The sequence below is a fragment of the Zootoca vivipara genome, chromosome 6 (assembly GCF_965207765.1).
Source record: "Zootoca vivipara chromosome 6, rZooViv2.hap1.1, whole genome shotgun sequence".
Classification (NCBI taxonomy): domain Eukaryota; kingdom Metazoa; phylum Chordata; class Lepidosauria; order Squamata; family Lacertidae; genus Zootoca; species Zootoca vivipara.
Window position 1 is genome coordinate 71,253,007 of NC_142589.1, and position 27,757 is coordinate 71,280,763.

The window sequence follows — 27,757 nt, forward strand, 5'->3', positions numbered from 1 at the left end:
GGTACAAATAATAAATTGTTGTTGATGTTGTTGTTGTTGTTGTTGTTGTTGTTGTTGTTGTTGTTGTTCTCCAGTGATGTGCCTTTGAAACTGATGTTGCACAAAACCCCAGTCTCTGAGCGGTGAGGGCTAACAGTGGTTCCAGCTCTTACCCAGAGTCTGTTTTCCTTGGGCAGAAGGTCAACAGAGACTGTTGCACAAGGGTAGAATCATAGAGTTGGAAGAGACCACAAGGGCCATCCAGTCCAACCCCCTGCCAAGCAGGAAACGTCATCAAAGCATGGGTAAGTCCTTGTACTGAAGGGATGGTCACTTAGTGCCACATTGGGGACTCAGCTATATTAGTCAAAAAACAGTGTTTTAACTGAGTTATAAACATGCAGCACCAGATGGTGCTGTAGAGCACAAAACTTTTCTATGTAAATTTTCACAGCGTTTTTCTTTTTCTTTTGTTATAACGATTTTATTTATGACGTCTTTATAGTGTGATTTTCCTGTGTGTGGATCCACCTTGGATCCAAGCCTGAAGCTAGAATACTATTGAACTCTGATAATGCCTCTTTCTTGTTGGAGCGGAGTAGAAGGTGCACACAGAAGCAAGCCTACTGTACTAAAGTAAAATTAGCATTATTGTGCCCACTTTTGTTTCTGGCCTCGCCCACAACTGTCATACAGCCCCCAGAAGTTTGCCTAGAACAGAATGTGGCCCTCAGGGTGAAAAAAAAAGGTTCCCCACCTGTGTTTCCAAGCTTATAGGCTCATTTGCACAGTCCAGGTGTGGCACAGATGCTCACTGCTAGTGTCACTTGCAACACCCGTGTCACAAGATTGGCCACCCAGCAGGGAAAGGCAGCCAAATTGGCAACCAACTGGAGGCAAAAAGTTAACAACAACAACAACAATTTATTACTTATACCCCACCCATCTGGCCTGGTCTCCCCAGCCACTCTGGGCGGCTCCCAACAGAACATTAAAAACACGATAAAACATCAAACATTAAAAACTCCCCTAGGGCTGCCTTCAGATGTCTTCTTAAAGTCAGATAGTTGTTTATTTCCTTGACATCTGATAGGAGGGCGTTCCACAGGGCCACTACTGAGAAGGCCCTCTGCCTGGTTCCCTGTTACCTCACTTCTTGCAGTGAGGGAACCGCCAGAAGGCCCTCGGATCTAGACCTTGGTGTCTGGGTGGAGACGCTCCTTCAGGTATACTGGGCTGAGGCCGTTTAGGGCTTTAAAAGTCAGGACCAACATTTTGAAGTGTGCTCGGAAACATACCCGGAGCCAATGTAGATCTTTCAAGACCAGTGTTATATGGTCTCGGTGGCCACTCCCACCAGTCACCAGTCTAGCTGCTGCATTCTGGATTAGTTGCAGTTTCCAGGTCACTTTCAAAGGTAGCCCCACGTAGAGCGCATTGCAGTAGTCCAAGCGGGAGATAACCAGAGCATGCACCACTCCGGCGAGACAGTCTGCAAGCAGGTAGGGTCTCAGCCTGCGTATCAGATGGAGCTGGTAGACAGCTGCCCTGGACATAGAATTGACTTGCGCCTCCATGGACAGCTGTGAATCCAAAATGACTCCCAGGCTGCGCACCTGGTCCTTCAGGGGTACACTTACCCCATTCAGGACCAAGGAGGCATACACACCTGCCCACCCCCTGTCCCCCCAAAACAGTACTTCTGTCTGTTTAAAACCAGTCATTGAGCTGGTGGCTGGGTGCTGCTATATTATAAAGGAGTGCTGCATTGTTTGGTATCGTCAGATCTTAAAATTCACCCCTTTGGTTGTCTGTCTCTGCGGAAAAAGCAGGCCAATACAGATTTTCCCGTTTACTATTGTGTTAGGAGGCAGTCAAATGCACGCTGCGACTACGGCTCCCCGGAGGCTAGTTCTGGGGACTTCACAGAGGGCTAATAAATTTGCCAGTGACGCGCTTTTGATTTTGTTTGGGGAATGGAGGAGGGGATCCCGAGCGAGTCGTACATCAGCTTTAATGCCTTCATGAATAAGTGATCAAATAAAAAAAGGGAGAGAAAAGAACCACCCTGAGAACTATAGTGGCCGTCGGATAAAACTGTTCTCCCTTCTCCCCAGAGAGAGGGCATTCCCCCTGGAGTGACAAGAAGGAAGAAATCACTGGGGAACGGAAGAATAGGAGTGGAAGACGTCTGGTAGCTGGGTGCCAGGCTCTCTGAAACGCAGAAGCAGGAGAAATTCAGAGGCAGAGTCTGGATTTGGAGGCAATGGTGCAGAGGTAGTTTGGGGACTGTCTCTCACATCACCTGAGACTAAGGGATGGAAGAGGCATTCGTTAGAAAATTCACACTTCCCCCAAAACAACAGATGAAACCTAAATGCAGCTCTACTAGGAAATTTCCACTTATCCCACTTGCGTAATGCAGTTCTTCGACCAAAGGACATATAAAATATGTATACTGGTAAAAAGTGGCTGCAAAATAACATACAGAAATCTCTGCCGCTTGCAGAAAAATGCATAGACTTTGAAAAGTTGTGTACATCGGGATAAATGCATGAAAAAAATGTGTATGGATATCTGTGCAGACACATACACACACACACACACACATGGAAATGGAGCCAGAAGTTCATTCATGTGTTTTTGGAACATATCCCACCTGTTCTTCCAAGAAACTCAAGGTAGCATGCATGGTTTTTCATCTCCTCATTTAATCCACACAACAACCCTGCGAGGTAGGTTAGGTTGAGAGGCAGAGGTTGGCCCAAGGTTACCCACCCAAGTGAGCTTCATAGCCGAGTAGGGATTTGAACCAGCAGCCCTCAACACAGCCTCTGAGACCAGCTCTGTCAGTTCAGGCAGGGAGACTGCTGGGCAGCGAAGCGGTCGGTAAACCAGCAGAATCTCTCATCTGTTCCGATTGCTCAATGCCAAGAATGCACAAGCCAAACAAATTCCCCCTTTGATCTTCAATGGAGGAAGTTGAAACTTTCATTGGAGAATCAGTGAGCGACAGCTATACAGGCGGCTCTTTGAGCAGGTGCAGCAGCTCCTCACCCACCCACCCCCTCACCCCTCTGCAGGCCGCCGTAGGGCCAGAACTAAGACCCAGGCTGATGCTGAAGTTGGCAATGTTGGGTACCTGATAAGGTCCACACCTCAACAAGAGGTCTCCTTCCAACTAGCAGAAACCCATTACACATACCCTCCAACATTTCTCTGGTAAAAATAGGGACGCCCCATTCCATAATGATAATTTTACTGTTTATACCCAACACATCTTACTGGGTTGCCCCAGCTACTCTGGGCAGCTTCCAACATATATAAAAACATAATAAAACATCAAACATTAAATAAAACTTCCCTATACAGGATCAGCCCTGAGTGCTCACTGGAAAGACAGATCATGAAGCTGAGGCTCCAATACTTTGGCCACCTCATGAGAAGAGAAGACTCCCTGGAAAAGACCCTGATGTTGGGAAAGATTGAGGGCACTAGGAGAAGGGGATGACAGAGGATGAGATGGTTGGACAGTGTTCTCGAAGCTACGAACATGAGTTTGACCAACCTGCGGGAGGCAGTGGAAGACAGGAGTGCCTGGCGTGCTCTGGTCCATGGGGTCACGAAGAGTCGGACATGACTAAACGACTAAACAACAACAACATACAGGATGGTTGGGGGGTCAGATAACGCCATAACCTCCAACATTTCTCCAATGAAAATAGGGACGTCCTAAGGAAAAGTGGGACATTCCGAGATCAAATCAGAAACTAGGATGGCTTCTCTAAATCAGGGACGTCCCTGGAAAATAGGGGCACTTGGGTCTGATTAGACGGTTGCCTTTCCATCCTAGGAGATTCTTCAGTACAGTAGGTGGGCTTCTGTGTGTCAAGCCACTGTTAAAAGCACAGGAACAGTTAAAAACTATTAAACTATTAAACTAATAGTAATAATAATAAGCAGATGCACAGGCCATTTGTGATTACAGAATCACACTTTGCAGATGACCAGAGGCACTCTTGTCCATTAGCACTTTCCATGTTTCAGGGAATGGCTGAGTGCCGACGTACCAAACTGGTTCAGCAAACTGAACGCACATTAGCAGAAAAATGCAGTTAAGTGTCCCTGGCCTTAACATAAATAAATACCTAGACAGAAGTCAAGCCCTGAAGCATGCTTTGTGTCTGGAGCACAGATCCCCAGGCAATTCCTGACCCCTGCTACAGAATGTTCTCCCACATGCTCTCTGTATGAAAGATTCATGCATTGGCAGACATGCTTGAGGCACACAGGAGAGAGAGAGAGAGAGAGAGAGAGAGAGAGAGAGAGAGAGAGAGAGAGAGAGAGAGAGAGAGAGAGAGAGAGAGAGAGAGATCTGGCAGCAGCCACTACAGCTGAGCTCAAGGCATCATAGGCTGGTGAATAGTGCCACCTGCTGGGGCCTCCTGGCCTTGCATCAATGAAGTGTGAAAATGGGTATGATAGTGTGGAGAGAGAAGCCAATCTGCAGTTTGTGACGTTCTTAAAATGGAGTGAAGGGGCTTCTGTGCAGGACAATCCCGTGCATGTTTGTTCTGAAGGAAGCTTTGCTGTGTACAATGAGGCTTCCTCCCAGGGAAGTGTACTTAGGACTGAAGCCTAAGTAGGGTTGCCAGACTCAATAGAGGACAGGACTTCTGTGCCTTTAATTGCCCTGCTCTCTTTTGAGTCTGGAAACCTTAAAGAGAAACCAGCAGACCCTTTGCTTGGAAATTAAACAAAGGGTCTGCTGGTTTCTCTTTAAGGTTTCCAGACTCAAAAGAGAGCAGGGCAATTAAAGGCACAGAAGTCCTGTCCACTATTGAGTCTGGCAACCCTAAGCCTAAGGCAGCAACACTCAACACAATTACCTGGGAGTAAGCACAGGGAGACTTAACTTCTGAGCAAAGAAGAACGGGTTTGCACTGTTAGCGTGCAATCCGATATATGTCTGCTCTGATATTTATATTTTCCTTAATCTAAGGCATTTCTGTATGTTATTCTCCCCAATATATGCAGCGCTAGGCACACTTTTGGCACATATCACTTGGCTGGAGAACTGCATTGCAAAATTCAGAGAAGTGTGAATATCAAAGGAAGGCTTTCTTTCAGGAAATATTGTTTCAGGAAGTGCAAATGAGATAGATTCACCTTTAAATGTGAACCAAATCAAACACTCCCTGATCCCCAGGTAAGTAGGTATAGACTTTCAGCTTGCTCTTAATTAAGCACATCCTGCTGCAAAAAGATCTCGGGTTGTAGCACCCAGGGCTGCAGGAAGAGATAAATGCTTTGAACATACAAGTTATTCACTTGAAAAGCTGGTGCAATTGAAGGTGCCATCATTTTATTACCAACTCTCGGCAAGAAAAGTGGATTAAATGTTTTACTGGTGCTCTCCAAGAGTTGCCGTTACACCTTACGTTTGTTAAATATTTTATATGCATGTCTAAAATAGGAGTTTGCAAATGTTTTCGCTGTGCAAGCAAGCAGCTTGCCTACCGAGTGCCGACTACAGGTGATGTGGTTTAACTTTCTTCCCCACACCTCTTCCTATCCACTGGTAAAACTCTTGCCACTTGTAAGTAGGGGTGTATTGTTTTTTTGTCTGCTCTGTGTTCTTTGCATGCTGTGCCACTTCCGTTCCACTGCAGTTCATCTTTTGCTCAAAAGCTACCCTATTCATTTTGCAGTCCACTGTGACATAATCACGTAACATATGTTGTTGTTGCATTATTTCCCCCCATGCATTTCCATATAAAGGAAACACAATGTGATCGGGAAAGGATGCAATCTATTAAGTATCAATTTCGGACTGGAAGCAACAGCAGCAAATGCCAGTCGCAGTCAGAAGATTGATTGCCATTCCGGACATAGGGCTGATAAGTAGACTTCAGCAATTTCTGCTCCCATTTCCATTAAAATTCTCTGACATCCTGTAGGCTAGGCTATTAAAGGCAAATGGAGCTCTGGTGTTGTGGCAACAACAGTCTGTCAGTCTTAGTCCTAGCTAAGGGCAATACTTCTGTCCCAGTTGCACCCAGTGGCCCACCTAGGTCAGCATCCTGTTCTCACCAAGGCCAACCAGATGCCTGTGGGAAACTCGCAAGAAGAACCCGAGTGCAAGAAACTATTCCCCTTTTGTGGTTTCCAGGAACTGGTATTCAGAAGCATTTCTGACTCCAACCGTGGAGGCAGAGCATAGCCATCAAGGTTAGTAGCCACTGGTAGCTTTTTCCCTCCATGAATTTTCTTTTCAAGCCATCCTAATTGGTGGCCACCACTGCTTCCAGTGGGAGGGAGTTCCATAGTTCAACAATGTGCTGCATGAAAAAGTATTGTATCTGTCCTGACTCTCCCAACATTCCCTTGGATGCCCCTGAGTTCACAGAGAGGGAGCATCTGAAGTGCCGCAGGTTTAAGAATGTAAGCTATACATTTGCTGCGTCCCTGTGTGCAGCTGGTAACCCTGTGAAACAGCCCTGGCTTGAATGAAGTTCTGGGCAACGAGCATTCACACAGACACCTTTCCCTTTGCAGTGCAATGACCCCTTGTGTTCTCCTGAAGCACCGCAGAGAGAGCCTCTGGAAAAAATGACCACACATCCATAACAGAGACATGGAAGGTCCCTAGTAAATGGTAGAGCACTGAAGTGGCCCGCCCTGTTTCATTGCCCTGCCACCAAAGTCTCCCTTACTTGTGTTTCGGCGGCACCCGCAAAACAGCGGCTGGGGGCTCTGTCAAGAACCTGCAAGTGCACAAGCCCTCTTGAGATTTCAGTGAGATCTTGAGAGTTCTTGCTGGGAACTTCTGCACCATTGGCAGAGGTGGCAGGGCCTGTTGGGTGTCCACCATCCAAGTCCAACCTTGGTTGGGTGCCAACCATTCAAGTGTCCCTATTTTCCAAGGGCGGTCTTGGATTTACAGAAGCCATCCCGGTTTCTGATTTGACCCTGGAATGTCCCACTTTTCCTTAAGGACGCCCCTGTTTTGATTGGAGAAATGGTGGAGGGTATGGAGTTATGCGACCCCCCCCCCCCGAACCAGGGAGATAAGTAACTAGACAACCTTTAGAAGACACCTGAAGGAAGCCCTGAATAAGGAACTTTTTACATGTTTAATTTTTTTTGTTTCTATATATGTTGTGTGTGTGTGTGTGTGTGTGTGTGTGTGTGTTTGACCCCAGAGTCGGTCACGACTGGACCTAATGGTCAGGGGTCCCATTACCTTTACCTTTATATATGTTTGAAGCTGCTCAGAGTGGCTGGGACAACCCAGTCAGATAAGCAGGGTATTATTATTATTATTATTATTATTATTATTATTATTATTATTATTATTATTATATAGGATATCCCTATTTTCCTTGGAGAAATGTTGGAGGGGGCTGTGCTGTGTCCTGGGGTTCTGCAGCCCGAGGTGGCTGCCTCAGCCTGTCTCATGGGTGAGCCCCAGTGATCCTAGCCATCCTAGTGATGGGAGACGACTCTGCCTGAGTCCCTAGAAAGTTGCTGCCGGTTCTAATAGATGGACCCATGACCTGCTTCCAAAAGAAATAAATATCCAGGTTTGCTTAGGCTGCGTCATTTGTGCTGCTTTTATCCTTGGACAGTGTCATCCCTGTCCCTTTCCGGCCAGCTGATGTCACTGTTGCCGTGCGATTTCTCGCACTGACTCATCCTCCTCACACCTTTCCAACAAAGAAAGCTCCTCTCTGCGGATCTTGCAATGGCACTGGCACCATGACATCGCACAGCCAGCAGGTTCGACAGTGAGCGGCTATTTATTTATAGAGGAGGCAACGGTCTCATTCTTAGGGCCAGAGGATTTAGCAGCTTGCTTTGTGCCGGGCGGCAGGCGGTGGAAGGGCCATTGGTCTCGTCACACAGGCTGCACCGTCGCAAAGCATTCAAATACACATTGACAGGTGGAGAGAAGGTTTTATTACTCTCTCCCCACCTCTCACTTTTCTTCCAAAGAAGGCAGGGCAAGATATTTCTCCTTCATTCATTTTGTCCTCTCCATATCCTGCAATTTCTGAGTCATCGCTGGCATCATTTTTGTCTGCTTTGTTTTGCAGTTGTTGTTTTTTAAAAGAAAAAAACCCAGCGGGACTATAATCAGTGCTTATTTCCTTCTCTCTCTCTCTCTCTCTCTCTCCAGGGGTACTCAAAGGTACGCAATACCGGCACCTCATTTTGCTGTTGTTAAAAAGTGTGATATTTGCTGTTACAACTTCATGGTGAGTACCTGCCCCTATTTTTCTAGAAATAAAGCACTGATTACAAAAGGAGAACACACCTTTTAATAGGAATCGTGCCAACAATGCAGTTAAAGATAGTGTATGTTTATGCATGTAGCTGGAAAAGACAAAAGGCTAGGGGGAAGTAAAAATTAAATAAACCAGAAACGAGTCGTATCGTAGGCACAATGCAGTCTTTAAAGGTAAAGGGACCCCTGACCATTAGGTCCAGTCACGGACGACTCTGGAGTTGCGGCACTCATCTCACTTTACTGGCCGAGGGAGCCGGTGTACAGCTTTTAGGTCATGTGGCCAGCATGACAAAGCTGCTTCTGGCAAACCAGAGCAGCACACGGAAATGCCGTTTACCTTCCCGCCGGAACGGTATCTATTATCTACTTGCACTTTGATGTGCTTTCTAACTGCTAGGTTCGCAGGAGCAGGGACTCTGACGACTCTGGGGTTGCGGTGCTCATCTCGCTTTATTGGCCAAGGGAGCCAGCGTACAGCTTCTGGGTCATCTGGCCAGCCTGACTAATCTGCTTCTGATGAACCAGAGCAGTGCATGGAAACCCCGTTTACCTTCCCGCCAGAGTGGTACCTATTTATCTACTTGCACTTTGACATGCTTTCCAACTGCTAGGTTGGCAGGAGCAGGGACCGAGCAACGGGAGCTCACCCCATCACGGGGATTCAAACCACCGACCTTCCAACCGGCAAGCCCTAGGCTCTATGGTTTAACCCACAGTGCCCAAATGACATTGAGGAGGATGTCATTCCCATGCAGGAAGTTATCCTGAGATTCATCTATTAAACCGCAGGGGCCTGTGGACAAGGCCACATCTTTACCTGCCCATCACATCCCTGAGGGCAGACTGAGGTCCCCGTAATGGACCGGCCTCCACTGCATTCCAGCCTGCAAAAGTCAAGACTGCCCCAGAGGCAGCTCTGGCTTTCCATAGGCGATTGGACAAGTGGTTATTTATGAGTCTATAGTAAATGCCATTTTGTGATATGGTTGGTTGTTTCCTTCTTTAATGGAAAACAACAACACTGGGACTCTGAGGATTCCATTTCAAAGCCTGCAGCAGGCTGCAAATCAATGCCTGCACAGAGGCACGTGCTGTGAGATGTCACTCTTTGGTTGACTGGCAGACGGAGCTGCAAGATTTTATTGATTTTATTCGTTCATTTCGCAATATTTATATTCCGCTCGATTGTTGCAAACTTTCAAAGCGGTTTACATAAAGAACAAAACAATAAGATCATTAGTAAACAAAGACAGCTAGAAACAGCTATCCTAAATAAAATATCTTGGGAGCTGCTCTCTTGTCTGCATCTTGTCTGCAACTAGCTTCCACGGTGTTGCAGCCTTAATTCTTGCAATGCCATTCCTATAGAATGAATAACATATATTCAACCTGAGACCTTATTTCTGAAACATGCGGCTGAAATCGAAAAGGCTGCGCTCAGAATTCCTCTGCGTGCACGCAAATCTTTGAAGAGCGCCTGCTCTGCATTGAGGGTTCAACCCTGACATCTCCAGATAGGGACTGCCTACTGCCCGAAACCCTGGAGAGCTGCTACCAGCCAGTGTAGACAGTACTGAGCTTAACACAGTAGAAGACATCTTCCTATGTTTTGATGAGACACGAGTGAGGTGGGGTAGAGACATTGCTCTGGCTCTCTCCTCTGCTTTTAGCAAGTTTGACACCCGTTAAAAATCAGGGGTTGGGACTTTTTGCAGGAGGGGGCTAAACTGAGCCTACAAAGCTCCCTTAAAATAAATACTTTTTGCTCCGATGGCCAGAACTGTCTCAATACATTTTTCTGTTGAGGTATAGGACAAGATGGTGCCCCCCGCTTTCTACACAAAGGAACTGCCTAGAGTGGCAGTTGAATCTTACTTCAATACTGGCAAACAGCTAGGAGGCTGCCGCCTGAGGCAGTCACCTTACTCTGCCTAATGTTCAGGACGGCCTTCCTGAGAAGAGGTGGTTTCTAAGCATCACAGGTGGGCATCATCTCCCACCCCTGAAGCTTCAGAGTCTTTGGCTGGAGGGTTGAACCCAGGGCTTTGCACATGAAAAGCATGTGCTCTGCCACAAAGCTACACGCCCCTTTCCCCCTTCCTTCACTTGCTGCAGATCACGTTTCAGTGCCAGAGTAAACAATGGCAGCCTATGCTCCCCCAAAGGGGGTATAGAGAAATGGACAAGAGCAGGAAGGGTAATTGACATGTGCACAGTATGAGGAAGAGGTTTCTTCAGAGGGCAAACAGCAGATCAGAACCAGGAGGTGACCTCCTTTGTTCGCAGTGTCAACTAGACTTGAGAAATCCTCTTAAATCTGCCTCTCCGGCTCCTGTTTCAACAACTGCAGACTAGACCTTCTTGATTTCAGCATAATCTGATTTGGATTCTTCTGAAGTGGCTTCCGGTAAACATTTCAGTTCACCAAAGTTGAGAGATGCATAATGCAACTCTTCAGGGTCATTGGAGATTTCGGTGGGGAATTCATCAAACTTCTCTTGATCTTCAGCTGCGTCATTGCCTTTGTGTGGATTAGGGACCGTGAGGCTGTTACGCTGTGGGTGAAAAACAACAAGCAAGCATTATGCAAAACCCGGGACTGAGCTACAGTCATACCTCATGTTGCGACTGCTGCGGGTTGGGTTTTTCCAGGTTGGGAACGCAGTGGACCCAGAAGTGTTTACTTCCAGGTTTCGCTGCGTGCACATTCACACAAGCATTCTGCATGCTTCACGTATGCGCAGAAGCGCTCTACAGTGGAACCTCGATTTACAACTACCTCTGTTTATGAACGCCTCCGTTTATGAACGCCGCAGACCCGGAAGTGTTTACATCCGAGTTCTGCAGCGTCGGATGCGCAGATCGCTTCTGCACAGCATGTGTGTGCACAGAAGCGCTCTATCAGCATTTCGCGCACACGCAAAAGTGTGCCTTCGGGGAGCAAATGCCTCCGCTAATGAACGCCTCCGTGGAACGGATTGCATTCGTAAACTGAGGTTCCACTGTATCAGGCTTTCGCGCATGTGCAAAAGTGCCGCTCGGGTTGTGGACTTTTTGGGGTGCGAATGGCACCCCGGAATGGATCGCTTCCGCAACCCGGGGTACCACTGTACTTTAAAGCTTATCTGTAACCTGGACTACAAAACTTAAGAACAAACAGGTTTCTCCCTCCCCCAAATCTTGAGCACATTCTTCCTTCTTTGCCTTATTTCTAACCTTAAAAGGCCCTCGAAGCTTTTTGCTTTTAAATTAGAAACAAACAAAACCCAAGTTTCATCTCTGTGAATGAATGAAGGGATGCATGGTTACCTGAGGCCATGGGGGTGTGCACAAGCCCCATTTCCAGTGTCACCATGTCTGTCTTTGCTCAGTCCCTGCCTTTCCTCATATTGCGCCAGGAACCTATCAACCTTTCCTTGAACACAAGTGAAATGATCTGTGTCCGGAGTTGGGAACTTTTTTTCCCACCCAAGGGACACATGCCTTGTGGGAAGCCCTTTGGGGGCTGCATCCCAGTGGTGGGAGGAGTGTAAAAATTTGTGTAGCCAGACCCGCACCATTCTCCAACCCGACAAGCAAGGTGAGAATTGACAGTTCAGGAAAACATCCCAGCCAGGTAAACTCACTGTAGGAGGATGTAGAGGCATGAGCTGGGAAAGTGGGGCCTGGGCAGATTCCCAGGGGCAGAGGAAGGGGCGTGGTGGGGGCTGGTCGCCCCAGGTGTCACCACTGAGGGGGGTGACAAAATGCCAGGTGGCACTCACCGCGAGACCTGCAGCGCGCCCGAGCCATGCATTTCTCCTGGGAGTGATGCAGTGGCTTGGGCACCTGCAGGCTCTGTGCTCCCCCAAAAGGTCCACCCGCTGCCTCCCCTCCAGCTGTAGGGCAGCTGAGTGGGAGGAGGCAGGCAGACTCCTCGGAGGCCCCACAAAGCGTCGGCTTGCACCACCCCATGAGTAGCTGGCCCCACCCCTGGGTGCAGGGCACACATGCCACCGTGGTGCATCTGCACCGTGGTGCATCTGCAGCGGCAAACCGGACGCCTTCATCTGCCCCAGCTGCAGCAAAACATGTCTCTCCCCCATCGGTCCCTACAGCCACAGCAGGTGCTGTAACTCTCCCAACAGTTTGACTTCACCCTCAAAGCCTGACTCTTTCATCGTCTCCTGAGACAGATGGATGCCAACCAAAACTCCTTATGGAGGTCTTCTCCATGCAGCACGGGGAAGGTCAGGGGTTGAACAGGGGGCGTGTATATGAAAATGATGGCTGTGGGGAGGGGGGGTGAGGCTGGCATTTGCCACCGCTGCCCTCCACCCTGCCTGAACGCAACTTTGGTCTGCATGCTATCCAAGTGCTGATGCGGACTTTTTAAACGTGACAGCTGAGAGGCAGGTGCTACAGACCTTGACATCTGGGGAAAGCTTGCTGTGGACGTGAGTCAAGGGCTTTGCGTAAGATTCTGAGGCAGTCAAAGGTTTTCTGTCCTTTGGGTACCTGCAGAGAGAAATTTCATCCCCTTTTCATTTAACTGACCTCACGCCACCTCCAGCTGACTCATGCCGCTCCTCAATCCATTTTTCTTTTTAGTGTCCAGAACATGCGCACAACAGGGACAGGAGTGCTCAATCTTGGCATCGTCTTAAGCTGCAGTGGTGTAAGTCGGTGGAGTGAGGCTGGTCTCTTAGGGCAAATGGGGGACTTCCCCACCAGTCCCAGTCAGCCCCCACTTGCCTGCCTTCTTACTTACAAACCTGGCACCAGCCACCACTGGGGGAAGTCAAAACGTGCAATGCTTGGTGTGCACAGATGAGAAACTCCAATTTCTTCCCTTGCTACAGGGGCTGTTCCAGACACTCACCAGCTGCATTCATACAGCAGTTCATTCTATTTCCAGCATTTCCCCAACCATTAATTTTTGCATTATATTCGAGCTTTCACACAATGTGTAAGCCACTCCCAGAATGTAGCCGACTATAGCACAAGTTTAGCGCTCATTTCTCAGTTATTTGCAAAAACTTTTTTTTTTGGCAGAAGCAAAAAACCACAAAAATAAGCTCTAGATGTTTGCTAAATTCTGCTATATTTTATAAAGTGCAATGCAGAAATTAGCAGGGAAGTGCTGGGAGAGTAGAACAGAGTGCCCTGTGAATGCAGCCACCGTCTCCCCAAGGAAATGACCTCATCTCTCTTTTAAGTGCTGTACAAGCCCTAAACTCTGACACCATGCCTGCTACGGTATTCCTCATGAACCAAAGGAGATGGGGAACCCTTTAAAAAAATAGAAGGGGGAAAAGTAAGAGTTATACAGGCCAGCAAAGGCCAGGGTGAGGAAAACATAAATACCAATGAGATGGCTAAGCCCCAGATTGTGGGGAAGAGATAAGGCAATGCTAGAATCAAGGCTATGTACATCACGATTTGGCCCTATGCATGTTATTCATTAGTGAACCCAGATTTCAAAGAAATCACAGAATCATAGAGGTGGAAAGTGTGTTCTGGATTGCAGCCAGAAAGAGACAGACAGAAAACCCTGACATCATAAACAAAGAGCTGGAGGAGATGAGGAGAGAGGTTACATGTATATAGAAGCAAAATTTGGGAAGTTTTGATTCGGCTACAAAAGTAGTTGAGATTGTAAGTGACCAAGAAGATTAAAAGGCAGTTAGAAGAGAACAATGATGAGACAGGGTGAGAGACAGAGAATTGGTCAAGTCAAGAGGCTTACCTGAAGTGGGTGGAGAAAATTTAACAGAAGACCTGGAAAAGATTATTTGCTAGTTTAGTGGGAAGCCTTGTGAATGAGCAACGCTGCTTTAAGCAGCTCTGAGAATTAACAATGTATGTCTTATAAGCATGAGGTGCCTTGGTTCTGTTTCAGAACCACAATTCCAAAGATGCTGTTATGCAAACAAAATGGAATGATCCCAAATGGATAGTAACTGGTGCAGGCATACAAAGAGTCTCCTTATCACTTTGACTGGGGATTACTTTGAGATAAGAGAGAAAGTGGGGAAAATTCTTAACAGATAAAGTAACCAAAGGAAACAAGTACAGTGGTACCTTGGTTCTCAAATTTAATCCGTTCCGGGAGTCCGTCCAACTCCCAACACGGTTCAAAAACCAAGGTGCGGCCCTGATTGGCTGCAGGAGCTTCCTACACTCAATCGGAAGCCGTGGAAGCCGCGTCGGACGTTCGGTTTCCGAAAAACGTTCGCACACCGGAACACTCACTTCCGGGTTTACGGCATTCAAGAGCCGATTTGTTTGGGAGCCAAGCCATTCGACTATCAAGGTACCACTGTATATGGATAACATTTTAAGGTTCTGTTTGGATAGAAATTGGTTTTTTGGGGGGGTTAATTGAAAACTTTGCAGTGATTTCCTGGAATTGTTCGAAAGATTATTCATGGGTATGCTCTGTGTTCAGATAAATAAGACAAACAAGGTACCACACCAAATGCTGCACTAGTAATCCTCCCACTGATACAAAAGAATCCTTTGTAGTCATGTAGTATATTAATTTATTCTACTTTCTTCTATGGGGACAGATCTACTCTGTTGCCTGAATGCAAACATGACAGAAGTCTCTTTTGACCCTAGGCCTAGAACATGCATCATCATAGCCCTTAGCCCTTTGGTCCAATAGGGAGAAAAGGAGAGACAGCTTGAAGGCTTGCCTGCACCTCTGCACACCGCCAGAAGATGGAGGAGCCGGACTCTGTTATGTCTTCCCGTATCTCTCCACGCTTGGGCCCATGGTACAACTTCCTTGCACCTGTTATATAATTCCCCTCCTGCTTCTTGTTGCAGTTTTCTTGTCTCCATTAGTTACAAGTGTGATCACATGCAGGGGAGGCTGCTCTGCGAGGGCAAATGAGGCACTGCCCCAACAGCCTCAGTCTGATCTCAGCCAGGCCCCCCCCCCTCCTGCCTTCTTACTTACAAACTGGTCCATTCATTGGCAGCCAGCTTCCTCTTCCTTACTCTCAGTGCTGCCTTTGTAGAACTCATCGGGACAAAAGTGGAATTAGTTGGCTCCGCCCACCCTGGGCTCTGGCTCCGCCTTTTTGTTGGGCTCCCTGCCTGCCCCCCTACTGGTTCCAATGGGCACCAGGCACCACTGATTAACTGCATTCTAATAAACACTAAATGGATTTCATTGGGGCATGGAGATTTCAGGCTTGTGAGTTCTATTTGGGATTTGATTATTTATTTATTTTATTGCTAGAACCACAATGTTTAATACTAGAGGTGTTACTAGGATCACAAGATACAACAACTGAAGCCTTGTGCAAATAGTTGCTTCAACTGGGGTAATATAGAATTAACGAACAGGGTGCCTCTGAGCGCATGCAGAGCCCAATAACATGTCTTCAGCACCGGAACCAAGCTTACAGTCCTGCTACACAAGAATCCATTCCAGGTTTTCCTCTCAGGCTTTCTTCATCCCAGCAGTTTAATTTAGAAGGCAGTTGCAACTTGATGGTGGCTAGGGCAGCCTTTTTATTGTTACAGTAATTAAAATAACTGGGAGTCTGAAAACCCTGGTGATCTACTGCAAATCACCCGGAGATTTATTAGAAGATCCTGATTTACTTTCTGCCTTCTCCTGGGTTGTTACATAACGCGATAAGTAAGGGAGAATTTTTCTCTCTCTCAAAAGGTATGCAAGGAAAGTAAGACTACATTAATAATTCAGGAAATACATATTGATTTAGGCTGAAGACACCAGAATTCATTACAAAATTAAAATCGAGGGAAACATTTTCATCTCCAGTTACTACTGTGCCAAACAATCTGCATTGGGGGGGGGGGGACAAGCCAGCTTGGATTTTTGCAATGTAAAATATGTTGTAGTCTATCAACATATTGACAAGGAAGGGAGAATCTTGATGATGGAGGATTTATTGCTGAGCGAAAATAATGCTTCTGTGGGCTCTCGCACCAAATCACAAAAAGGGGAGAAAGAGGGAGCGAGGGAGGGAGGTTTGGAAAACTAGGTCGATATTTTATTAGACTTCATAGAAGGAGACACTTTGATAGGTCAAGAAATGAAGAGTGTTATGGGTCACTTATGTTGACAGATTAGGTCAGAGTAATGTTTATAACACTTCATGCTTCTAAAGCGTTTAATAAAGGTGTACAATGTTTCTTAAGCAAATGATGCCTAGAAGACTCCAACTTTATAGACATTAGGCTTGCTGCTCCAATGTACATAAGGAAGCATTCTTAAAATCAATGAAATACATTATTTTTAAAAAATGAAGCATTCCTGCTTTGCAGGGGGTTGGACTAGATGACCCTTGGGGTAGCTTCCAACTCTAAAATTCTATGATTCTAAAAATTGGAGGATGCATCTAGTAGAGCAGATGCAGAAGGTCGCTGGTTCAGTCTCTAGCTTAGCCTCCTTCAACCTGGTGCCCATCAGAAGCTGCTTTCAACCAAGTGAGAACCATTGGTCAGGTTAGCTCAGTATCATCTACACTGACTGGAAGCAGCTATTCAGGGTTCCAGGCAGGGAGTTTTTGCCAGCCCAACCTGGAGATGCCAGAGATTGAACCTTCACTAAAGTAAAGGTAAAGGGACCCCTGACCATTAGGTCCAGTCGTGACCGACTCTGGGGTTGCGCGCTCATCTCGCATTATTGACCGAGGGAGCCGGCGTATAGCTTCCAGGTCATGTGGCCAGCATGACAAAGCCGCTTCTGGCAAACCAGAGCAGCACATGGAAACGCCGTTTACCTTCCCGCTGTAGCGGTTCCTATTTATCTACTTGCATTTTGACGTGCTTTCGAACTGCTAGGTTGGCAGGAGCTGGGACCAAGCAACGGGAGCTCACCCCGTCACAGGGATTCGAACCGCCGACCTTCTGATCAGCAAGCCCTAGGCTCAGTGGTTTAACCACAGCGCCACTTCACTACTGAGCTGTAATTCCTCCCATCATTCTCCAGCCAGCTTGTTGAAGGGTCAGGGATGATGGGGGCTGAAATCGAACAACATAAAGAGGGCATCAAGTTGAGGAAAGCTGCCCTAAGCCCTCCAACTTTTTTATATATATATAAAAATAAGATCTCAAGGAGAGCACTAGGAATGGACCCTTCCTTTTGAGAGTCACTGCCAGTCAGAATACAGGTAAAGAAGAAGAAGAAGAAGAAGAGTTTGGATTTGATATCCCACTTTATCACTACCCGAAGGAGTCTCAAAGCGGCTAACATTATCCTTTCCTTTCCTCCCCCACAACAGACACCCTGTGAGGTGAGTGGGGCTGAGAGACTTCAGAGAAGTGTGACTAGCTCAGGGTCACCCAGCAGCTGCATGTGGAGGAGCGGAGACACGAACCCGGTTCCCCAGATTACGAGTCTACCGCTCTTAACCACTACACCACACTGGCTCCCCTGGACGGTTAAGTCCAGTCAAAAGCAACTATGGGGTTGTGGCGCTCATCTCGCTTTCAGGCCGAGGGAGATGGCTTTTGTCCACAGACAGCTTTCCGGGTCATTGTGGCCAGCATGACTAAACCGCTTCTGACACAACAGGACACCGTGACAAGTGCCAGAGCGCACAGAAATGCCATTTACCTTCCCACCGCAGCAGTACCTATTTATCTACTTGCACTGCCATGTTCTCGAACTGCTAGGTTGGCAGGAGCTGGGACAGAGCAACGGGACCTCACCCCGTTGCAGGAACTAGAACCGCCAACCTTCGGATCGGCAAGCCCAAGAGTCTCAGTGGTTTAGACCACAGCACCACCAGCCCTTCTTGTCAGAATACAATACGAGGCTAAATAGGACAGTGGCCAAGTTTGGACAATCAAATCCTGACTCAATAAGCCAAGAGATGCAATGAGTTGCATGAAGTTCCTTTGCCTCCACTTTGCTGTCCTCCCCCACAGAACATAAGAAGAGCTCTTCAAGATCAGGCCAGTAGCCTATTAGCCCACCATCTTGTTCTCACAGTGGCCAACCGGATGCCCATAGAAAGTCTACAAGCAGGACCCAAGCACAAGAGCACCATCCCACTCCTGTGGTTTGCAGAAACCGGAATTCAGAAATGTACAGTGGAAGTAGAACAGGTGAGCCAACCATGGTTCCCATGACTTCTGCACCAGGAAACTATGGTTAATGGTTTCCAAACAACCAGGATATGTAGCCATGGGTGAAAAGTTTGTAGAAATTGGAGTTCTTGGTGCAATCAGGAAATCAAATGAAAAAGTTCCAAGAACTCGGGCCAGGAAGGAGAATAATTATGAATTCTTCAAACTGTTTTTTGCTTAAGGTAATGAGACAAATTCCAGTTGAAATGATGTTCAAATCCAGGACAACGCCCTGTTTCATTTATTCTTCATCAGCTATAGTTTCATGGTCAAAGTGTACCAATTGTGTTTGACTTATGAAACTAAAGTTGACTTATGAAACCAATCTTGTTTCAGTTCCCCAGTTTGAACTTAACAGAAAGCTCCAGTTAAAGCTAGCTTCTTGCATTCTCCTTCTACTTGTGCAGAACACAAGGAGATAAAGAAGAGCTCTGCTGGATCAGGCCAAAGACCCATCTAGTCCAGCATCCTGTTCTCACAGTGGTCAACCTGATGCTTATGGGAAGCCTGCAAGCAAGACATGAACACAACCACACTCTCCTCCCTTGTGATAGCCAGCAACTACGTAGCAATCAGAGACATTCTGTCTCCAAGAGCAGAAGAGTTATAAGTCAGGATATGATAGCGTAAACCAGGTTGAGCAGTAAGGCAGATTTCATACGTCTGATTTCTTCCCCACATAAGAAATAGCTTTTGCCAGCTTCCCAATAGATGCCTCAGTATATAAACCGACTGCAACACATTTAACTTGATCAATTATAAATAAGAGCAACTTTGCTCGAGGAAATTAAATAATTTGTTACTGTCAGACAACGAGGTTGCGTACTGATGAACTAAGGGGATTTTTCAGACTTAATAATACTCCCGAGAAGAATAAACTAACTGTATGAGAAACTAATAAAGCTTATATGTGGAGGGATTCATAACAGTTTCTTCATACTTGAATTAAAGGAGAAAGAGGCAGAGGGAGGGAGGAATATATTAGCGAGACTGAGATGTTGCAAACGGCGGATAGACAAAAGAGGAAGAGATTAGCTTCCGTAGGAAATACAAAGGATGCTTGTGCAACAAATCTTAAAGATGCATCGTTGATGGGCTTAAAAGTTGAAACGGATCAATAAAAACAGTATAGGTAACATCTAAATGGGCATTTTTGTACCTTTTTAGGCTGCTTTGGTACTGTGCAACCCCTCGGTCTGCTGGCCCCCAAGGGCTAATCTTCACCCTCCAGGACTTACGAACCCCACTTAGGAAAACATTTTGAAGCAGGGATGCACTTAATCTTGGGAGCACACCAGCTTGACATGGTGGAAGTCGATAGAAACAGCACACCTAGAGCAGGCCTCTCTGCCTCACGTCTGCCTTTGCACCTCCAACCCCCTCCTGGCTGCTTTCCCCAAGGTGGTTTATTTTATTTCAGTCCCTAGAGGAGGCAGAGCAGCTGGCTGGAGTTGTCATTTGGGTTGGCTCGAATGCTCAAAAAGCCTCCTCAGGGCTTTCATTGAGGGCTGATCCACCCTTCCTCTTGCCCCACTGCTTTCTCCTGGAGAAGATTGCTCCCAATAAGAGCAAACATCATTTGGGGTTTTATCCAGATTGACATTTGCTCCAATTGAGCACTAGAGAGTGGGTTTTCCCTGAAGTGGCGCAAGGGGGAAACCGCTCTGACCCGTGCTATCTAGGCATGGGATGAGCAGAAGTGTGCATGAGTCCAAAGTAATAATAATAATAACAACAACAATAACAATAATAATTTATTTATTTATACCCCACCCATCTGGCTGGGTTTCCCCAGCCACTCTGGGCGGCTTCCAACAAAACATTGAAATACAATAATCTATTAAACATTAAAAGCTTCCCTAAACAGGGCTGCCTTCAGATGTCTCCTAAAAGTCAGGCAGTTGTTTTTCTCTTTGACATCTGGTGGGAGGGTGTTCCACAGGGCGGGTGCCACTACCAAGAAGGCCTGGTTCTCTGTAACTTGGCTTCTCGCAGTGAGGGAACCGCCAGAAGGCCCTCGGCAATGGACCTCAGGGTCTGGGCAGAACGATGGGGTGGAGATGCTACTTCAAGTTTACTGGACCGAGGCCGTTTAGGGCTTTAAAGGTGAGCACCAACACTTTGAATTGTGCTCGGAAACGTACTGGGAGCCAATGTAGGCCTTTCAAGACTGGTGTTGTGTGGTCTTGGCAGCTGCTCCCAGTCCCCAGTCTAGCTGCAGCATTCTGAATTAGTTGTAGTTTCCGGGTCACTTTCAAAAGTAGCCCCACATAGAGTGTTGCGATTAAGGCAACAACGCTTGCAATAAATTGCCTGAACCAGTGAGGGGCAGTAGGCAGAAAGGTAATGAAGAGCTCATCCACACTTCCAGTTGTCTTGTGCCAAAAAATCATGGGTTTTCTAGGCATGGGTACAGGAGGTTTCACCTTTGTTCTGACACCTTCCCCCAGAAAACCTGTTCTTTAGCGCTAAATTGGAACAAACAGCAATCTGCAGAAAACCTGATTGACATTTGTTCTGATTCAGCGCTAAGCCACGGGTTTTCCCCAGGGGAAAGCAGCAGGGCAAATAGTGGTGTGGATGAGCCCCTAGTCTTCCCTCACTGATTCCTTCTTAAATAACAACCAGCAGATTGTGTTTTCTCCATCAGGCTTTACTTCCTTCCTCCCTCCTGCTTCTTCAGTCCGTTAACATTCGTGTTAGACCTTCCTTTGGTTAGGGTTGCCATATTTCAAAAAGTGAAAATCTGGACACAGAAATTGTTGAATATTTTTGGCAAAGTTTTTTTTGGGGGGGGGGAGGGCAAGTTGTTGAGCCATTATGATCAGGAGCCAATTGCCACAGATAGTCTTATCCTCCTGAACTTCTCTCATCTTCTTTTAAAGCCATCTAAGCAAGGAGGAGGAGAAAGAGAGAGAAAGCCAACCAACTTTCTCCCCGCCATGTCTAATTTTATGAATACCCCCCCCACACACACATTCACATGGAAGGGGTTTCTGTAGCCCTCCTGATGTCGCTCACATGGCCAGTGGTCAGAGGTGATGGGAAGTGGTGTCCAATATCTTCTGGAAGTCCCTGTATGTTCCCAACTGCTGTGCTCCCCATGTGCTTCAGTATAGCACAAACTCTTTGCACGAGGGGTTGGGAACCTCATATTTAAACCGAGCCAGATGAGTGGGGTATTATTATTATTATTATTATTATTATTATTATTATTATTATTATTATTTCATGATCCCTTATGGGCCACATACCAGTACAAAAAGGACATTTATATATTACTTGTATTGCTTTTATTGACAAATATTTAAATATATCCAAATTCCTAACAAAGGCTAGCAAACCCAACTAATGAAAAGCCAAGGAAATAATAACAAAACTGTAATAACAGAATGTATTCCATGCACACTCCCTAATCCAGGGATGGGGAATAGAGCAGCCACTGCCTCTGGGATCAGATACCTTCCTAATCTGGGCTATTTTACATGCTTCTGGAGCACTGGGCTGAGAGCTCACGCCCATCTCCACCTGTGCATCCCATTGGCCAGGATCCCTGCAAAAACCTGACAATTCCTATGCTTCAAATCAGCGGACTGATTGCTGGACAACAGTCATTTGCCAGCAACAGCGGCACTTGTTGGGGCAACACCAAGCAGCTGTGTCAAGCCTGATCAGTCTCCCGGGAGAAAGATGAGTGTCTGGAAAGCTCTGCAGAGTAAGCCAGCACAAACACGCAGTTTTGTTTTGTTTTTTTACAGGTAGGTAGCCGTGTTGGTCTGACACAGTCAAAACAAAATTAAAAAATTCCTTCCAGTAGCACCTTAGAGACCAACTAAGTTTTTCATTGGTATGAGCTTTCGTATGCATGCACACGAAAGCTCATACCAATGACAAACTTAGTTGGTCTCTAAGGTGCTACTGGAAGGAATTTTTTTATCTTGTTTTGACGCACTTTTTTGCAAATCAAAAAGCACCACCGCCATACACCTTCCATGAAGGTGCAAGGCAGTGATTGGCTTGGAGTCTGCTCAGCCACAACAATGGTGATGACGTTTCAACATACTGCCGATGACAGCATTGAGCCCTCTCTCCTGCAGAACATAATGCTGAACCAAAAAGTCACTCCAGACGGAGCCTTCCACTCCATCAACATCCAGTGCAAAAGAGACTCCGCTCTCCTCAAGTACTACAGAAACAGACAGGTGCCAACTGTTACTTACCTTCTGAAAATCACAAAGATGATGATAACGATCAGCATGACGATAGCAAACATGAGGAGGGCACCAATTACGCCGCTGATTAGGTTCTTTTTCAGAGAATCTCCTGTTGGTTCAGAGCAGAACAGGTCTGGTGAAGCCACAGAGGACCAGTTTCTTCATTCCCCGCCCCCCACATCTCAACCCAACGTTTGAAGTGACGTCATTCTGTTTGTCCCAAAGAGCTAAGAGAACCCAGGGCTATCAAAAGGCAGAATGAGGCCAGTGCCTCAGGCAGAAAATGCTAAGGACATCAGAAGAGTATTTCTGGATCAGGACAATTGCCCAGTCCGGATCCTGTTCTCACATTGGCCTCCCAGATGCCTCTGGGAATATAGGAATATAGGACCTGAGCACAAGAGCACTCTCCCCTCCTGTGGCTTCCAGCAACTGATATTGAGAAGCATTGCTGCAGCCATGGCAGGAAGGTGTTAAAATGCTAAGGAGGGAGGAAGGCAGTGGTGGTAACCAGCAGCCAGAGGCGTAGCAAGGTCAGGTGGTATCCGGTGCGAAAATTGGTACCCGGTGTGAAAATTTACACTGTGTCAGCACCGCCCGCCCACCATATAAAACCGCCCGCCGGGGATGCGAGTACTGCCTGCCAGGGGGTGCCAGTCTGACCGCTGGGCATATTTGCACAATCAACAGGCAAATTTTCACGATGACGATCATGCCAATCATAATAATCCATCCGGCCGGGGGTGCAAGCGCCACCACGACTCTCCCCCTGGGGGAATTTTGTCACACACACCCAGGCATGACACCCAAGGTGGACCACACCCCCACACCCCTTGTGATGCCCCTGCCAGCAGTGGCTGATGCCCATCAAGGTGGATGTCACGGAACCCAACAGTGGGGGTTGCCAGAACGAATGACAGGCAGAACCATTTGAGTGTCTGTAATGAAGCAGGTAGGCAGGGAATAGCTGAGAGCAGGATGAGCTTGGTGGGGCAATGCCAGAGCTGCCCCATGAAACAGCCTCCACTGGCTAATGGAGTCCCCAAGCAATTCCCCTTTGTAGATGGCAGAGCCATTCAATCCCCTAAGGTTGCCAGTTGCCTTCAAAAACCATGGAGGGAGATGTCCTCTTGCTCCCTCTGAAGTAGTAGTAGTAGTAGTAGTAGTAGTAGTAGTAGTAGTAGTAAAAGTAAAGGGTAAAGGGACCCCTGACCATTAGGTCCAGTCACTGACGACTCGGGTTGCGGTGCTCATCTCGCTTTATTGGCCGAGGGAGCCATCGTACAGCTTCCGGGTCATCTTGCCAGCCTGACTAAGCTGCTTCTGATGAACCAGAGCAGCGCACGGAAACACCGTTTACCTTCCCGCCGGAGTGGTACCTATTTATCTACTTGCACTTTGACATGCTTTCCAACTGCTAGGTTGGCAGAAGCAGGGACCGAGCAACGGGAGCTCACCCCATCACGGGGATTTGAACCGCCGACCTTCTGATCGGCAAGCCCTAGGCTCTGTGGTTTAACCCACGTAGTAGTAGTAGTAGTAGTAATATATTATTTATACCCCACCCATCTGGCTAGGTTTCCCCAGCCACTCTGGGTGGCTCTCAACAGAATATTAAAAACACGATCAAACATCAAACATTAAAAACTGCCCTAAACAGGGGAAAGTTGCAATGGCATCTGTATGAGGAGGAAACCCTATGCAGATACAGAGTGGAGTCCTTATTGCCCTGAAGTTGTATTGCCTTGAAGTTGCCCATGAAACCACAGACTGAACTGATACGCAAGTCCCTGGATCAGTGTTCCCGGCGATGGTGAGATGTATTGTATTGTATTTAAATCACAGATTCCCCCTAAATTTGCATATAGGCGTAGAAATTTACATATCTGAATTTTATGCAAACATGCCCTCTTTTGCAGAGATGTGCTTCTTCATTCTTGGTTAATGCATCTGTGCCCACCCCAACTCCAGTGAAATTCTACACATGCCAACTCAGAAGCAGGTGCCATTGAGTTCATACGAAGGAAGGGGGTGTCATAGAATTGTAGAGTGGGAAGGGACCCCCAACGGTCATCTAGTCCAACCCCCTGCAATGCAGGAAACCCACTAAAGCATCAGATTGCAATATTTACCGCCGCTCCATTGCGACAGCTCTCCTAAACCTAAAGAGTCTTTCACAAAAGCAGCACCCACCACATGCATCTGCATCTTCCAGTGATCCGTCTAGCATTAAATGACTGGTAATTGCCAGCATTATCCCCCATTAAAATAGCACTTAAAATCATTGTGATGATTTTAAAAGATCGAAGGCATTATCTCTTCAATTAAAAAATAAATACATGGAAGTACCGGCAATAATCTCTCTCTCTCTCTCTCTCTCTCTCTCTCTCTCTCTCTCTCTCTCTCTCTCTCTCTCTCTCCCCCCCCCCCCGCCCCCAGCTATTAGAAGAAAATAATAAACTTTTAATACTTCAGCACTAAATTATTCTAATGGCAATCATTTATCTCTAAAATTAAAGTTATTAACACAGATACACTTAATAAAAACCACACTTGGGCTTGCCTGCAGGCCAGATGCCGAAAGCTCTTTAGGAGATTGGAGAGTGGATCATAAAAGCCTCATTTTGAAGGACGTGACAAGCTGGGGCTTCATTTCAGCCAGGGATCAGCTGCTTTCAAAGCCACAGGATGTGAGCAAAGAAATGGGTGCCTCTGAACATGTACAGAGTGCATTTCCCAGTCCACTAAGACAGAGGTGGGGTCAAAGTAAGCTTCCAGGCCAGACACCACAGCTGCCAAGCAATCCCAAAGCCTGAGGCCTCTCTTTTTAGGAATTCATTGCCACTCAGAATTGTAAGGTACTATCACCCCGTCTTTAATGCACAGTTGGGACAATTGGATCATGTCTTCATACTCTGGCTGGCTTCTTTGGGGGGGGGGGGGAAACAGCAACCAAAAGCTAACCTTAGTTCATTCAGTCTTACTCTGTCATCCTATGGAGGGACTGTAGGCACAACCAGACCTACTGTTCTGGGACAGGGATCTGAGCACATACTGGAAATGTAGATTTGCACAATTAAAACATGTTAAAGTGCTCTGGTGCCCTAAGGCAGGGGTGGCTACCTCCCAAGAGACTGCGATCCACTCAGAGTTAAAAACAGGCAGCGATCTACCCCATTTGGGGAGGGGTTCAGATTGTTGAGCTTTTTTTAGGGAGGAAAGCCCGCTTTTTAGGGGTTCAGGTCAAAGGGGAGTCAAAGTTGTTGAGCTTCTTTGAGGGGAGCCAGTGATCTACCACAGACATCCAGTGATCTACTGGTAGATCACGATCTACCTGTTGGATGTGCCTGCCCTAAGGCAACAACCCCACTTTTTAAACAATGGGCTACTTTTGCAGTTGGGAAATTGATAGTGAAATGCACCCAACAGAGCGGGGTGGATAAACGTTTAACAGGAAGCTGTGTCAAGGCCCCACATGAAAATCAGGACTAAGGCTTGTTGTGCTATCAATGCCCCATAAACAAATCAGAGGAAATGCTCAATAAAAACTGGATGTAGTCTAACCTCCGTGTTAACTTTCTGCAAGCAAATCAGGATGAATGCTACATAAGCAGTTCATCTGCAGCAGCTCCATGTCCTCAAATTATTACCATCCTGAGAAATGCCAGAACCTGGTTCCTGTAAGTTCCAGCTGAAAAAGCCCTGAATGTTTGTTAACACACTCACACATTACTACAGAATTCTGCAGCGGTCTTTGACTATCTGAAAAGTATTCAATAATACCAACCCCCTGCTTGGCAGGGGGTTGGACTGGATGGCCCTTGTGGTCTCTTCCAACTCTATGATTCTATGATTCTAAATATGGTGTTTTCACTTTTTCCTCCAAAGGTTGGGGTTTAAGCGCAGCATCAGTTGGCAATCCTGTATGTAGTTTATGAGCATGCCTAGGGCTGCCATACGACCGGGATTTCAAAGGCTTTCGGGGTGTCCTGGTTTTTACTTTTTGAAATGTGGCGACCCTAAGTGTGGCTGCTATCTAAAGCAGGGCTCTAGGTAACTCTATTGGATCGATCTGCATCCCAGAGACGTACCTGAAGTAGCCACGAAGAACTTCAAGGGAATCTGTCCACCAGGGTTGGTTCCAAGGCAGATAATATGCTGCTCTCCATCCAAGTCCCCTGTCAAATGCAGAATGCTGGTGGCTTCTTCCATCTTATTCCAGGAAGTGACCTTCATGGTCTCATCGGAGTAGTTCCCCTCCAAGTTCTTCCCATTCACTTGCCACTGAATTCTAGATACAGGATAGGAGCAGATGGAACAGTTGCACTGGAATCCATTGTCAACTCTCCAGCATTGGGAATTATCCTGTTCACATGGCCTGGGGCTGTCTGGAAAAGGATGAAACAGAATTTTCAGTGTCAGGATCTTGTGCCAGCCCTTATTCTAGTTTCCTCTTGTTCCAGGAAGGCCAGACTATTAGTTCCAACAACATCCCAATCTTCTTTTGGCTCTGTATACTATGTTGGCTATCCTCTCTACACTGTAGCAGTGGCTATGGCTCTCAGGAAAAAAAAAACCTGGGGATTCACTTTATGAATGCAAAGCATGCGCTCTAACAGTGAAGATGGATTTGAGTTTGTTAGTGTCTCTGGTAACTTTTCTCTCTTACATCATGGATGTTGGCAAACTGGATTTTTGAAAGGCAGAAATAACATTAGAATTGGAGTTGTCAGAGATGCACAAGGGAAACTGCCGTTTCATGCTCAGGAACTTTGAAAAGCCTTTTTTGTATTATGGATTTTTATATTATGGATGCATGTTCTGTATTATTTTATCAATACTATTGCTTAATACAAGCTTGTCATGGCCTTTGACTCGAACAATAAACTTATGAATATGAGCCATCCATTTCCTGGACCCATTTCGACATGGTTTCTGGCCCAGCTACATCACTCTGGCTGCATTTGTGGCTCTAGCAGCTTTTTCCCCACTTTGAGATCAAGAGAGGCAAATTCCTCCCACTAGGCCAGTGATTCCCGAAATGTGAATAGGAAAGCAAAATCAGATCTGTGAGCCCTGTGATTTTTCTGCATGGTGGGAATAGAGAGCCTCTGGGCTAATCCACACTTACTCTTGTCCCTCTGTTTTCCCCTGGGGGAAAGAGTTCTTTACCATG

General features: G+C 46.7%; 1 protein-coding gene across 4 annotated transcripts in view; it reads right to left on the reverse strand.

The window, feature by feature from the left end:
* Positions 1-9,402: 9,402 nt before the first annotated feature.
* LOC118087913 (sialic acid-binding Ig-like lectin 13) overlaps positions 9,403-27,757 on the reverse strand; it is a 33,926-nt gene continuing 15,571 nt past the window's right edge. Inside the window, exons 7-11 of one of the 4 annotated variants that reach the window (XR_004692879.3) lie at positions 26,673-26,969; positions 22,588-22,690; positions 14,001-14,032; positions 12,679-12,769; positions 9,403-10,827 (exon numbers count right to left, since the gene is read on the reverse strand). Coding sequence is in view for 3 of the 4 variants with exons in the window: in XM_035120982.3 (XP_034976873.1) it covers positions 10,624-10,827; positions 12,679-12,769; positions 22,588-22,690; positions 26,673-26,969 (695 nt within the window). In the remaining variant the exon portion in view is untranslated. The remainder of the gene's footprint in view (positions 10,828-12,678; positions 12,770-14,000; positions 14,033-22,587; positions 22,691-26,672; positions 26,970-27,757) is intronic. The other 3 variants (XM_035120982.3, XM_088672584.1, XM_088672583.1) reach the window with 3 other exon arrangements.